Source organism: Alnus glutinosa, chromosome 12 (genome assembly GCF_958979055.1).
Source record: "Alnus glutinosa chromosome 12, dhAlnGlut1.1, whole genome shotgun sequence".
NCBI lineage: Eukaryota > Viridiplantae > Streptophyta > Magnoliopsida > Fagales > Betulaceae > Alnus > Alnus glutinosa.
In genome coordinates, this window is record NC_084897.1 from 21659399 (window position 1) to 21674219 (window position 14821).

A 14821-nucleotide genomic window follows, 5' to 3' on the forward strand; every position below is an offset into this window, starting at 1 on the left:
CATATGCGAAAGCGGTTAACACTTTAAATACCCACATCCACATTATATGATTACTATTCGTATCCGCGCAGTTATTATCCATTATTCGCATATGAGGTAATAAGCGTTTTAAATTACTATCTAAATCTATGTGTAAGATTAGATGATACAATTATTATTACTATATGTAAGCTTATATAAATTAAAGTTTAACTTATTACACAATTCGTAATTATTAGTCATAAATGGTCATTGTCTCGTAGTGTAATTCTGTAATTGTGATATAAATTACCAAAGAAAAGAAAAGAAATAAATGCAATAAAATATGACTTTAAAATGTAGTAGAAACCTAATATAACCTAAAAGTCTTAAAGTTACCAAATCCAAAACGACGTCGTTTTAATGAGTTTATATATATAAAGAATGCATAACCGCATTTACATATGTGGATATTGATTTTTATTAACCGTATCTGAATGTACGAACAGCAAACGCGGACAGTTATTAACCGCTCGCGTTTTCACCCCTAACAGAGGCACCTTATAAAAAGTGAAGGGCAAGTCCAGCCAGCCAAGGCAGGATGAATGGTTAACAAACTAGCACCAAAACCACAACAAAATACAAACAAATCCCGCGCCAGCACATTTTGGTGAAATCGTTCATTCAGTTTATCTGTATTACTTACTTATTCACTCCGGAGAGATCACTACAAGACCGTTCAACAAATATCCAAATCAAGAATGTATGCGTAGCCATCTCTAAGTAAAATATAGTTAGGCGTCCACCAAGAACATCTTACAAAGTAGTACTCAAAAAAGTAGTGCTCAATAGCGATCCCTGGAGCCAACAGACCGGCTTCACTCAGATCTTACCTGTGAACCACAGCCATAGAACCAATAAAACCACCATGAGAATAGAACAGAAAGAAAAACAAAGAAAGAAGCAATCAATACAAAATAATCATTTGCCAAAAACAGGAGAATAATCATACTGAAGGCGGACGGGAGGGTGATAGGCTTCTAATGCTCCTGCTGGGACTTCGACTTTTATGGCGAGGAGGCTGCATCATACGAAATCATACGAAATCAGTAAAAAGTACACACACAAACAGAACTATTGAGTAGCAAACCATGGCATGAGTCCATGTATGCAAGATATAGCACCCAGCTCCTCATTTTCTAACTCCTTTTTTCTTTCTATCTTTTTCCAAAAATTAAAAGCCTTGACTTACCGAAGTAACTGGAGATCTGGATCTTGATCGAGATCTGCAAGAAGTCCACAAACAACCCAATTCAATATCCAGAATAATCCTTCAAAACTTTGATCCAATAGCCTCAATGCCAGTTCCATTTAGAGTTACCACAACCAAAGGAAGAAAAAGAAGAAATGAAATGAACCCCAAGCCTTTGGTAGCAACCAACATTAAAAGCACTAACCCAATTTTCTCATGATCACAACCTCTTACTAAATCATCTTTCTCCCGCAGCACATGACAACTCAAATGGAGTGATAAAGAAAAAACAAATACAGCACCATAATGTAAAATCCTAGTTGGAAGGAGAATGACATCCACCCCAGATTCCCAACCGCAAGTTATAATGTTGAGAAGAAGTTTTGAATCATCTACACCGTGGAATTGTTGTGAGTGGTAAAATAGCACTCAGTTCACAGGAAATCCAGCTTTTAAATCGCAACTCATCCGTCTACAATGATCCAGTCTAGCACGCATTGGCAGACCATGCATATAATTTATTAGAACCGTTATTGTAGCATTAAGGTTTTTCCAGAGGTGCTCATCAACAAAACATCATTACCTCAAACAACCAAAAGAGTTGCAGGCGTCAGAGTACCACATGCCATCAAGTTCCTAACATGCAGTCCCCAGGTCGCCGCAAAGTCCAGATCTAGCAAACACACAAGTCAACCCTCATAAACAAAGTATGATGACTAACCAATCTGGTAAGCCCTTTCTTTTAATTCTTTAAGTGCCCACTTCCATCTTTGATAATAAAAAGAATAGTGTAGTGCAACTTTATAGAATCTTCAAAGGTTACAGTGTCTCAAAACAAAGATTTTGCATAACTGTTGAAAAACACTACAAAAAATATATTTTTAAAATGTTTATGGTTTAAGGTTAAGATAAAAGAACAAGATTAACCCATGAAAGATAGTTCTGGCTTTTATTTCACAATAACGAAAAACATAGCCAGTATGATGTTCATATTCTTGTTCCATTTTCATTAAACGAAATATTAAAAAATAATAAGAAAAGTGGGGAGGAACCCTTGTTGCATAAAGAAATAGCAGCAAGGAAAACTAAAACAAGGATAGAGGGAGAAGAGTGCTTGCCAGCCAACCACAGCACTGTAAAGAGCAAAAAACGCTCCCCAAAGATTGAGCAAGTCCCCAGTGCTTATTGCTATCCATTACATTATAAGCCTTAGCTAAAAAATTCAGTGGGTAAGCAAAATTTTAGCTAAAACATCAGCTAAATGGATACTCGGTGGGCAAAGTAAATTTTATAGGTGTTAATGAAATCTTCCTACTCTTGACTCAGCAAAACAGAAGAAAGGTAGGAAGTTTGCAAAGGAATAACCACTGAAATTTCAAGCGAAAAGGATGTGCCTGCCTAAGAAATACGTCCAGCCAACCCCAATTAGTTGTAATAAAGTCCATGCATAAACCTTAGGCATGCAAATCAAGAAGCATTTGACCAAACAAAATTGAAATTGGAGTGCAAACCACAAGAAAGACCCTGAGGAGAAGACAAACAAAACAAACCTTGAACGAGATACTGAGGGAGATCGAAATGAATATTTTCTCTTTGGAGATATGCTGCAAGCAATACATTCCGAATCAATTTGTATTATTACTAAAAACTCATTTCAAATCTTAATTTGTGAAAATTATCGAAGTTAACTACTTAAGAAAGACAAAAATCAAACAAAAAATTCTTTTTAGTTAACCTTCTGCTCCTGCCACTATAGCTATGGCTGTGACTTGGGCTTCTTGACATATAAGGACTACGAACAGGGCTTCTTGAATAGCTCTGTCTTGAATCACGGCTGCGACTTCTAGAGTAGCTCCGTCTCGAATCATAATCCCTCACCTAGACAAAGCAAATAGAGAAGTAAAGGCAAAATGAGTCAAGAAAACCAGAATTCAGCACATCAAGCATATTGTGACATACCCGTATGTAAGCCCGCGAAAAAGAATTCCGAAATTCAGTGTCATCAAGTTTTCTGATCTGCAGGGCAAGACAAGAAAAGACCTTACAAAGAGAACAATGACATCTTTTTTAAAATAAGATTATCAAACACAAACCGAGTTCCACTCCAACAGTGAAATGCTGAACATTTTAAACAAAAAGGTCTGTAGGAATACTAACAGCATCATAGTGTGCATAAATACTAAAAGCATCATAGTGTGAATAATGAAAGTCATCATTTTAAGTATAGGAACTTACAGCATACTTCATGTCATCATAGTGTGCATAATCCACAATTCCTGACATGCCTACAAAAAAGTAGAAAAAACAAATAATTCAAACCAATAAATAAAAGGATTTTCCATTCCAATGAAAGAAATACACATCCAAACTGAAAATAGAAGTAGATACTCTTTTTTTCACCAACATACCATGCTGCACAATCATTATAGCTACAGACCAAACTCATTACGGACACGGGTATGTTCTGATAGACGTCCATAACTCTAAAAGAGAACAGGAACTTTTACATTTGAGTTTAAAAATTAATAGTTATAGTAATCCATTTGCAGTGGAGAATAAAACTTAGCAATGATTATAAAGCAATCAATCAGAGATTATTATTGTACGACCCTGTTTGCTGAAAACTTTCAAAGCTGTGCATGTGTTCATGTCTAATTAGCATTGACAATTAGTCACCATGATACGCTACAGAAAGAATATTGACCTCTTTTTTTAAGCTTGAACTTCTAAACTTTCACTTCATAGAGAACATAACTGATCACAAATAGCTAAAACATAAAATCATACTTCAACAGCCCAGTTATTGGATCTGTTGTTCATACCCTTATATGAGGAAGAAAATAAAAAGACAAACTGTCAATCTAACTTACCACCACGATCACGGAATACTTGAGAGAAGAGGACATCACCAGCTTGACGCATATGATCCTAATTATTCAATATACAAAATCATTACACATTCCGTAAACCAACAAGTTGAGTAAATTTAGAAACTCAGAATTACAATGATCTTGGATAAATTGAATCGTACATGACTAAATAGGTTCATGCTTACCTTCAGGTCTTGCCATGAAGCAGAAGGAGGTAATCCAGTGACCAAAACTACATGATGGAGCCATATTAATTCAACACTGCACTGCATACAAATTTTATGACTAAAATAATATGGAAGGCAACACATACCACGATAGTCAGAATGCCTCGGAATACCACGGCTACTGCGACTACCACTATAACTGCTATAGCGATCCACTGATGATGAATGTCCTCGCCGGCCATTTGCAAGTTCAACCTTAAGGGCATATACAAAAACAAAACAAAAAATCAGCAACAAAGATTAAAAATAAATAAATAAATAAAAGCAAATACACAGAGGTGCTAGTAAAAGTAAATAGGCGAAGAGTCACCAACCCGTAAACGACAACCATCAAAGTTATACCCATCCCGGTAATATATTGCATCTTCAGCATCACGTGGGTCTTCAAACTGCAAGAGTGACAATTTTCAAAGAACTCTATGAGCCAAAAGTAAATGGCCAAAAGGAAGAGCAAATTCATATTGATAATTGAACATATATGCATATTTATAATATCAGAAGTTTGTACAATTAGAACTCACCTCAACAAAAGCATAACCTGGCGGTCTTGGTGGGAGCTTCAGATCAATGTCAACAATAGGCCCATACTGCATTTAGACAGCAAAGATGTAAAAAAAGGAATCAGCAGAAAATGTCTTAATAGAGCTACAAGATCAGTTTCAATTATCATAAACCCTTCCTTCACTATTCCTTACAGATTGTATCCCAATTCTAAACTCCAAATAAATCACATCTTATAGTTTGAGGTACATCTGGCACGTGTTCTAGAAATATCGGACTCTTTTTTCAAATTTCAGTTACATTTTTCTATAAAGTCACACATATCCATTGGCTTATCCAGAGAAATATTGATATCTGATACAGAGACTCCCTCCTAGAAGTATCCATCCTACCAATCCAATAACAGAATATAGTTGCCTCAATACTAATTTAAAATATTCGTGCCTGTAGCTATTCTATGTAAATGCCAATCTCAGTGCCAATCTTTTTCCCCCTTTAATCCAACAATGGTAACAATGGTCTTTTTTTAAGATTTTTTTTAACTAAGAAACTAAAAGGGTACGACCAAAAATTCAACTTTTTTTTATTAAAACTATCCAATCTGTCAAAACTAAACAGTTTTCTCATCCTACCAAGAGCCCAAAAATAGACCCAAAAACACTGTTTCCTAAAAGCACACCAAGTATAATTTCAATGGAGGAGTGTTAAATATAAAATAATACCTTACGAAACAGATCTTCTACTTCTCTCATACGAGTATCACCAGGGAGATTTCCAACATAGATGGTACAGCTTGAGCGGCTACTCATTTTTCCCCCTAAAAGGCACAATTTCAATAACTTAATTAAGCACACAGACCAAAAAATAAATAAAAAGCAATCAAATGATTTCAATAAGTACACAAATATTTTGCAGCAAACAATATCATTGACAATATCAGCCATCAATGTACTAACTGAAATTAAATCAACTCCAAACAAAAATTCTAATTAGAAAACAGAAATTACCCTAACAAAAAAAAAGAGCTGCAATCTCTAATTTGTTTTCATAATTACCATAACAAAGCTTAATTGATGGAAATGATCCAAAGCCAAACGCAAATACAAGTAGGGCGATAGAAATAAATAAATAAAACCAACTCACGTGTACATAAGTGCATATAAAACACAAAATTGACTCGCAAATAAATCTAAACGTGTAATTCTCTGACCCAACGATTGATATCGACGGTATGAAGTGAACCTGAAAAACTAGAAAAATTAATAGGTAATTATTATATATATATATATATACTTTTTTAAAAATTACCTTTCACAGAGAGACACAGGAAGTTGAGAAGTGGGGGGGGGGTCTCAAGTCTGGTCTGGAAGATTTGGGAGCTTTCTGGAAGACAGGTTTGGGCTTCGGGAAGAAAAGATTGCGTGCTTCATTAGGGATACGCTTTTATAGTGCGGGTTAGAGATATGTGTACCGCGTGATCTAAGTTCAACGTGCGATGTGAAGTGAGAGAATACTTCAGCAGTGTAAGACCGTACGTCACTGATGAATGTACCAAATTGCCCTTATGTGAGCGACGATTGTTTGGCAACCACCTTTCCCTTTCCCCTTCCCCATCCCCTCCTCTTATTTTCACTTTTTTTTTTAAAAAAAAAAAACTTCAAAATATTCTTATTTTTTTCTTTTTTATATTACATTAAATTACTATTTAAATAAAAGAAATTCATTACAATATGAATTCTTTTCACTTTTACGTACAAATTACATTAATTACTTTTTATTATTATATATATATATAGTATATGCAAATCATCCAATGATAAATTTGAAAAAAAATATATATATAGATGAAAGATGGAAAAATTACCATTTCTGTTTAGGTAAAAAGATTGAAAATATCCGCGACCTAAGAATGGTCGCGATTTAGAAGTGTGAGAAACGTGGCTCCCTTTTTTATTATGTTTTTTTTTTTTTTTGTTAGAGTAAAAACTATATACCATATTAATATTTTACAATTATCTCATTATGTTGTTTTTGTTAAATTATTATTGATTTGTTTTTCTTTTCATTTCAAAAAAATAAAAAATCATTAATTTAAGGATATATTGATAGTGTCATATTAACATAGTGAGACAGTAACGTGGTATATAACATTACTCCTTTTCTTTTCTTTTCTTTTTTAAAAAATGTTTTTATATGACATAAAGATAAAAATAAGGGAAAAAAATATACATATCACAATTAAACAATCACCTCATTGTTAATGTCCTTTCAAACTATTAATTGTGTCAATATCCTTCTTAAACTATCAAAAAAATATCATTGTCCCTCATGACAAAAATATATTTCATAAAATTATAAAAATTCTTAAAATTATATAATAAAAACTAAAAGCAAAAAAAAAAAAAAACACAAAACAAAAAAGAAAACTGGTTTTCATTTTTTTTCGTGTCTTTTTTTTTTAAAAAAAAAAAAATTAATTTTTTTTCAGTTTTAGTTTTTTTTTTTTTTTTTCGAATTTATAAGAATGTTGTTGTCTTATTGAAAAAAATTATAAGGTCACTTTTGTCTTTTTAGTCTTGGGAGACATTAATATTTATTGGTAGTCCGATGAATATTGACAAATTTTTTTTTTTTTTTACAGGAGATTCGAACTAGTGACCTCCGCTTCATGAAGCATGGTCCCCAGGATACAATAAATATTGAAAATTAAATAGTTGTTTGGGTGTGAAATATGTATATACTATTTCTACTTATTTCAATTTTTTTTTTTTTTACATTTGTTAAAACATTTAAGCATTATTTTTTTGGTTATTTTTTATTTTTTCAAAAATAAGCAATATGGAATTTCCAGCTTTAGTCTTCAGAGTCTCCTCTTTGTGCAACTATTATGTACCCTTTTAGAAATATGAGGTAAAATTTACGTGGTGAGTCTTACTACATAGCTTCCACATGAAACGTTTTTAAAAGGTAGATTAATCGGCTGGAGATCACGCCTCATGAAGTAGAAGTTACTAGTTCAAATTTTTCTTTATCTTCTTATGTGGACATGTAAAAAAAAAAAAAAAAAAAAAAACAAAAAAAAAAAACTTCCACGTGAAACCTACGCCAGGAGCCTTTTTCCCTTCTTTGGACGCAACGCTCGCAGACAGGCAAGAATTGTCTGTTGAACAAAATTGCATTTACTCCACGCCAACCAACGTTTTTTTTTTTTTTTTTTTTTTTTGTGAGTCACGCCAACCAACGTTGAATGGGAATCCCCGCATCAAACATGCGACTATGATTAAGCCAAAGGCTAGATATATAGGGTTTGTTTGTTAAGTTACAAAACATTACAGAATATTGCAAGTTACTATTCATATTTTTTTTATTTTATTTTTACATTTTTTAATAATAATCAACATCAAAACAATCTCACTTTTTATATCACACCAATAATTTTTTATTATTATTCAAATAAAAAAATTCACTACAATACAAAACTTTTTCACTTTTTTTATACAAATTATTTTTATTTTATATCACATCATCATCTTTTACTAATTTCAAAACTAACAGCTAATTACTCTGTGTTATGTTATTTGCCAAACAAGTCCATAGTATGTGGGTCTTATGATTCCACGTGGCTTGATGCGATTAGTTAGCAGAAAATAGGTTATAGATTCTAGTACACAGTTTACAATTTACCCAACGTTCGCTTACGTATTCTTGCCCACCGTTTCGCAGGCTTTCAATTTCGCTTTTTCCTCTCTCTCTCTCTCTCTCTCATTTATATACAATTTCATAGGAAACCAGTCTAACCAGACCATTGCTGTTTTTCCCTCTCTGAAAATTTTCTTTCTCTCGGATATGGCGGAATCTAAGAGCAAAGCGGAATCTATAAGGGAATGGGTTGTCGAGCACAAGCTTCGTGCTGTTGGTATTTTTCCCCCCCCATTTTCCACGCTTTAGTCTTGTGTTATCTTGATCTTTGATGTGCTTTTTAAAATTTATGGAATTTTTTAACGTGGGTTTTTGTTTAAGATTTATATTTCTTCGATTCTGAAACACAAAAATCTAATTGGGTTTTTTTTTCCGGCTTTTATTTTTGGGATTTGTTTGATATTGGAGAAGGTTGTCTTGGCTTTGATTGATACACTAAATATTTTTTGATTTGGATTTGTCATTTGTTTATATTGGAAAAGGGAGTCTGTGGCTTAGCGGACTAGCGGGTTCGATTGCGTACAACTGGTCTCAACCAAATATGAAAACCAGTGTCAGGATCATTCACGCTAGGTAAGTTTTGGTTTGTTCATTTCTTGTTCAGATTCTTTGGTTTTTTTAGATACGCTGTTTTGTAATTTATGGTTTGATTGCATGCTAAGATATGCTTGTTTTTGTGTGTACCTGGGATATTAGCTATCTATGTGTAGCTAGGTTTAAGTTTATGTTTTAACTGGATAGTGATAGAAGAATTTCCCTTTGCGTGGTCAATGAGGAAGTACGAGGAATACAAATTGAAGCTTTACATTTTTCTATTGTGTACTATGTAAGGAAAGAACAAACCAACTCAGGAAAATAATTGTAGAATACTTCTTGGGTTGATCATTTTAACGGAAACAATTGAAAAATTGGCGTTTTAAATCTATTTTTATTTCACTTTCTCCTGGCTTCGCAGCAATAATAATGAGAAACTAGTGAAATTGGGTCTTACAGTATTGCCTGTTTGGCATTTTATGGAGACAAACTTTGCTTTTGTTTCTGGAATCTGGATGGTGTGATGATGCTATAAGGAAAAGAAAGACCAGGTTAATTGTAGTTCAGAAATGTGTTTCCTGTTTTTGGTTCAATTTAAAAAAGCCTACTCTAACCATGTGATGCAAATCCTGTTATAGCATTCAGCCCAATTGAGGCCATTTCTTAGAGTCGCTTTCATGCTGTAAACAATTCCTTTGTTGGTCTTCCTCACTGCTTTAGCCCCTATTAATATTTTTGCTTCTGCGGGGTTGCCATAGCTTGGAACTCATGGATGGGTTTTGATGTTATTCTAACATGTATTTGGTAGGAGTGGTTGAATCAAATTAGTGGACTTTTCTTTTCCATAAGTAAATTAGGCCAAATTATGATAATTAGGGCAGAAACAATATGGTAAATTTCATAGGATCACCTCCCACCCCAAAGTTTTCCAAGATGTTTGAATGCAAAAATTTTGTAGGAGAATGAAAGTTTTGGACTCTTTGAGATTTATAGCTGAAAAATGAAATAGTTTTAGGGTACAGTGAAAAGTGTAATCCTCTTAAACCTTAGATTGTAATTTTGAAGGGAACCTTATAGCATTCAGCTCAATTGAGGCCATTTCTTAAGAGTTGTTTGGCATTGTGCCTTCTTTCATGCTGTAAACAATTCCTTTGTTGGTCTTCCTCATTGTTTTAGCCCCTATTAATATTTTTGCTTCTGCGGGGTTGCCATATCTTGGAACTCATGGATTAGTTTTGATGTTATTCTAATGTGTATTTGGTAGGAGTGGCTGAATCAATTAGTGGGCTCTCTTTTCTATATGTAAATCTGACCAAATTACGATAATTAGGGCAGAGACAATATGGTAGATTTCATAGAATCATCTCCCACCCCAAGGTTTTCCAAGATGTTTGAGTGCAAAAAATTTGTAAAAGAATGAAAGCTTTAGACTCTTCGAGATTCTATAATCTGAAAAATGAAACACTTTTAGGATACAGTGAAAAGTGAAAGTCTTTTAAACCTTAGATTGTAATTATGAAGGGAACATTCTCTCTACTCCCTGTGTACTAAGCGTATGTTTGGTACAAGGATTAAACCCATGAAGTAGAATAGCTATTCCTATTCCATAGTTTGGTAAGATTTTTAGCCTTGGAATAGCCTTTCCTCTAAAAACTGAGAGGAATAGACTATATTTTCCAAAAAAAAACTCACAATATTGTTTTTTTGGAATCTGCTGCCGGTCGCCAGAGTCCAGAATCACGCTGCCAGTCACCCGAATCTGCCACCGGCGGCCGAAGTTCCACCTTAAATAAACGGAGTCTCAATTTGTTTTTGTTTTTTTTTTTTTTTTTTAAATGTGGGTATTTTAGTAATTTTGGTTTAATTCCGGTGAGAGCATATGTATTGTCATCAAATTGAATAATAGGAATGGCTATTCTATTTCACTTTCATCTATTTTTAGGAATAGTTATTCATTTTTCTAATGGAATAGTTATTCTGTGTACCAAACGCATCCCAAGTGTTCTGTTTCTTTTTCTTTAAGTAGTTATTAAAAAAAGTCAAGTCTTTTGGCTCACCACTGTGTTAATGGTTATGGAACTTATTGAACATGGTATGCTGTGAAGCAAGCGTCAAATTCACCAACAGGGATTTGAATTTTATGGAAAGCACTATTTACCACTTATGTTTAATTCTTTCCCTTTTGGCTTAATTCTAGACATTCCTCATTTCTCAATTACTCATCTGTCCTTATGCTTTCCAGTTTTCTATATATTAATGTTAGTCGACATGTTAATGAATTCTTTCCCTTTGGGCCTAATTCTAGACATTCCTCATCTCTCAATTACTCATCTGTCCTTATGCTTTGCAGTCTTTCTATAGATTAATGTTAGTTGGCATGTTAATGAATTGATCCTTTAGATATTGAAATTGCATCGCAAACTTTATAGTTGTTAAGTTTGCACTACATGGGAAGGTAGAATGAATCTATCCTCCCATTCCAGAAAACCTTTTTTTGGTTGTCATGAAGATAGTGGCACAAGATTCTCACTATTTCTTTTTTCTTTTTTGGCAAGAGTTTGATTTATGAAGTTGGATTTATCATCCCCCCTCCTTGAGCATTAATTTTTAAGCAAAATCTACTCCCTTTTGTTTTTGAGATTCTTTATGTCAGTGATTTCCTAGGTAGTGAAGCATTAAATGCCCATTGCCAGACTTTCTTCTTGGAACCTGCTTTTAAAATCTGTATTCCTTTCATGTCTTGTATCCTAGCTTTGCTAAAATCTGATTTGTTTTTTCCCCCTTTCTTTTATTGCCTCTTAATACATTCCATCCGGGGCCTTTTGGCTAACTTTTTTCTCCCCATAATTTAATTTCACAGGTTACATGCACAGGCTCTTACGCTGGCTGCATTAGCTGGTGCTGCAGCTGTTGAGTGGTATGACCACAAATCAGGAGCAAAGGCTGATAGATATTCAAAGTTCTTTCCGGCTGATTACTCACATAAGGATTAAGTTTACTTTCCATATAACCTGCATTGAGTAAAATCTGATAGGATATGACTAAGGGAGGATAATAAAGTTGCTTCTTCCTTCCCAAAAGTATGTTTTTGTCCATTTTCCATCACATTTTTAGCAGCTGTATTGAGGTGTTTGATATCACATTATGTTGACGCAATTCTTGTAGCTCGCAAGTAATCAGTTTCGAGGTAAATTTGGCATCAAATTTTGAGAAAACTGTGATTTCTTTGTATAGAGCAATACAAGTTACATTTTCTTTGGTTACGCTTTGTGGGGCGTGTATAAAGCTGAATGTGAGGTTGTGGTTGTATGTTGGCCGTCCATTCTTGTATATGGTTAAGACTATGATGTACACCACATTTTTATTTCTCTTTTTTAATCCCGGATACCATATTTGGGGTCAATTTTTAGTTGAGCATGTGACATAGAATTTGTTTGGTCCTTCGATTTTGTAGGCTAAAGGTACATCTTTAAGTGAAATTGTGGAAAGTATCTCGCATAAGAGTGTAGTTTTAAAAATTTATGATTTGAAAATGTAAAAAAATTTTATATTTTCAAATTATAAGGAGGTGCGTTCTTTATAAACACCGAGTTTTAAAAATTATTTTAAAGGCTGAAATGTAATATTATTAAATGTATAACTGTGATTTTTTAATTATGATTCCAATTGCACACTTTGAAATTTTTATTTTTATTTTAAAATCATACATTTTGAAACTATAAAATCAAATGGATCCATATTCTAGATGGCCATGGACGAATCAATGCATGACTAGTTTCGGTTCAGTGCAATTCAACTCTCATAGCTGGTTAATAGAGTTTTTATATGCAACAATCACAAATGTCATATTAAGGGAGTATGGGCCGGAAGAAATTTTCTTCACTACAGAGTCATTGGTAGGAGAAGCAAAACAGTCTTTTGAGTTTTGGCTATCACAACAGCTCGCTCTTTCGGACCGCAAGTTGCGGATTTTTGCAAATGCTTCGAGCCAATTAAGCTTTGATTGTTAGGTCCACTGCTTATGCTAATTTGTATTAACGAGGGAATTCATAGCATAAATGGATTTGGAAACCCATGTTGTTGTTGCCAACTCTCTTATGTTAGTTCGACTTCGTACATTAGACCGACATGTGTTAAACCGACTCAAATTCGTTACTAATTAAACTACTCATATCACAAACACCATTCTATACCGTTAATTCCTTGCTTGCCCATGTCGTGGTTCAAAGTCCAAGTTATTGGGAGAGGATCGTACAAAACCATGCACTTGGCGGTTTCCACAAACACTACTAGTTCTTCTTCTTGTCGGTTTTTTGCAGTGAATTTAGTCGTTGTTGAGCACTCTGATTTACTTATGAAGGGGGCAGAGATTCTCTATGAATTTATTAATTATCCTGAAATTGTTTGTGGTTTGGGATTTGAGGTCACATCTGAACATAACTTATTGCTCTATAATTTATTTGTGGAGTATGCATCGGGAGGGACTCTTGATGATTTAATAAAGAAAAGCGGAGGAAAGTTGGCTGAACGTGATGTCCAAAAACATACAAAAATGATCGTCGAAGGCTTTCGTTGCATCCAAGAAAAGGGTTTGTTTTGGTTCAGTGCAATTCAACTCTCATAGCTGGTTAATTAGGCATTTATTTGCAGCAATCACGAATGTCAGACTAAGGAAGCATGGGCTGGAAGAAATTTTCTCCACAACAAAGTCGTTGGTAGGATAAGCAAAAAAACAGCCTTTTGAGTTTTGGCTATCACAACAGCTCGTCCTTTGGGACTACAATTTATGGTGAAAATTCGTGTTCACGTGACTAATTTGAATCGTGTCGAGATATAAATATAAAACTATATAGGTTAAACATTGTTAGAATATATTCAGAAGATATATTCTGAGACATATGGTCCCACAGTCAACCACCCCACATGCCTACAATCCCTGTAATCACTCCTGTAATTATGCCTGTAATCACTCCTGTAATTATGCTATCACACTGTCATCACATAGATGATTACCTCTATATATACTCATTGTATCTCTATTAATAAAAGTGAATAAACTGCAATATTCCATTATTCATCAAGTGATTTCAACATGGATCTATCACATTTAATTAATAAGATTAGACCTCTTAAACCTAAACCTTGATACAGCGTGTGGAGTTTAGGACATATTGAAGCATGATGTTCCATAAGGATTTACCTTTTACATAATTGATAAAAGAAAAAGAAAAAGGAATGTGTATATGACTATATTAGGGGGACATTGAAATTTTTTGGTAATTTAAAAGGAGACATTGGTACAATTAATAATTTAAAAATATTGACCATGAGGTGATAGATTTAAGGACCCTATTCTTATATGTATTTTTCTCTTATTATCTGTAAACTAACACAATCAAATAAGCCTATACAAGTTCTCAAGGAGTAGCTCAATCGGCTGGGGACCACGTCTCGTGAAGCGGATGTCACTAGTTTGAATCTGTCATCCCCTCTTGTGTGGACATGTCAAAAAAAAAAAAAAAAAAAAAAAAAAAAGCCTAGACAAAAGTGGAATAAGATCCTCCTAAATTCTAGTAAAATAAAAGAGAAACTATTTCACAATTTTAATTTTCTTTTGTTGTATATATATTTGTATATAATACCACATCATTTAAGAGTCATCTCATCAGCCACGTTGCACCCAACCAATGACCACTAAAACCTTTCACTGAGCCTCAACCGTTCGATCTCACAGTGGCCCCACTTGCAAACCCGAATCACCCAAACCAACGTGGCCGATT

General features: G+C 33.9%; 2 protein-coding genes across 4 annotated transcripts; one reads left to right on the forward strand and one right to left on the reverse strand.

Moving 5' to 3' along the window:
• Window positions 1–623: 623 nt before the first annotated feature.
• On the reverse strand, window positions 624–6276 carry LOC133851993 (serine/arginine-rich splicing factor SR30-like). Of its 3 annotated transcripts, XR_009895868.1 has the most exons (15): window positions 6117–6276; window positions 5531–5625; window positions 4829–4894; window positions 4622–4696; window positions 4394–4502; window positions 4266–4312; window positions 4081–4138; window positions 3446–3495; window positions 3170–3226; window positions 2946–3088; window positions 2761–2814; window positions 1794–1883; window positions 1416–1697; window positions 1211–1244; window positions 975–1039 (listed from the first exon to the last, which is right to left on the reverse strand). XR_009895868.1 is itself a non-coding variant. In XM_062288642.1 (14 exons), the coding sequence occupies exons 2-14, from the start codon at window positions 5615–5617 to the stop codon at window positions 837–839; spliced, it is 864 nt and encodes a 287-aa protein (XP_062144626.1). In that variant the 5' UTR covers window positions 5618–5625; window positions 6117–6276; the 3' UTR covers window positions 624–836. The 3 variants fall into 3 exon arrangements, 1 of the variants encoding a protein (XP_062144626.1); XM_062288642.1 differs by lacking the exons at window positions 1416–1697; window positions 1794–1883 and adding an exon at window positions 624–851 and having other exon boundaries at window positions 971–1039; XR_009895867.1 differs by lacking the exon at window positions 1416–1697.
• A 2255-nt stretch (window positions 6277–8531) lies between these two features.
• LOC133851030 (uncharacterized) lies at window positions 8532–12350 on the forward strand. Its single transcript, XM_062287320.1, has 3 exons — window positions 8532–8724; window positions 8990–9080; window positions 11902–12350. Exons 1-3 carry the CDS (start codon window positions 8655–8657, stop codon window positions 12032–12034), a joined length of 294 nt encoding a protein of 97 aa, XP_062143304.1. The 5' UTR covers window positions 8532–8654; the 3' UTR covers window positions 12035–12350.
• Window positions 12351–14821: the final 2471 nt, after the last annotated feature.

Excerpts from the sequence above, each read along its gene's own strand:
- LOC133851993 (XM_062288642.1), bottom strand. The coding sequence starts at position 5,617 with ATGAGTAGCCGCTCAAGCTGTACCATCTATGTTGGAAATCTCCCTGGT. Across the intron at positions 4,895-5,530 it reads TAGAAGATCTGTTTCGTAAG|TATGGGCCTATTGTTGACAT; the intron begins GTATTATTTTAT and ends GTCTAAATGCAG. Across the intron at positions 1,245-2,760 it reads CCCTCAGTATCTCGTTCAAG|ATCTCGATCAAGATCCAGAT; the intron begins GTTTGTTTTGTT and ends GACTTCTTGCAG.
- LOC133851030 (XM_062287320.1), top strand. The coding sequence starts at position 8,655 with ATGGCGGAATCTAAGAGCAAAGCGGAATCTATAAGGGAATGGGTTGTC. Across the intron at positions 8,725-8,989 it reads GCACAAGCTTCGTGCTGTTG|GGAGTCTGTGGCTTAGCGGA; the intron begins GTATTTTTCCCC and ends ATATTGGAAAAG. Across the intron at positions 9,081-11,901 it reads GTCAGGATCATTCACGCTAG|GTTACATGCACAGGCTCTTA; the intron begins GTAAGTTTTGGT and ends TTAATTTCACAG.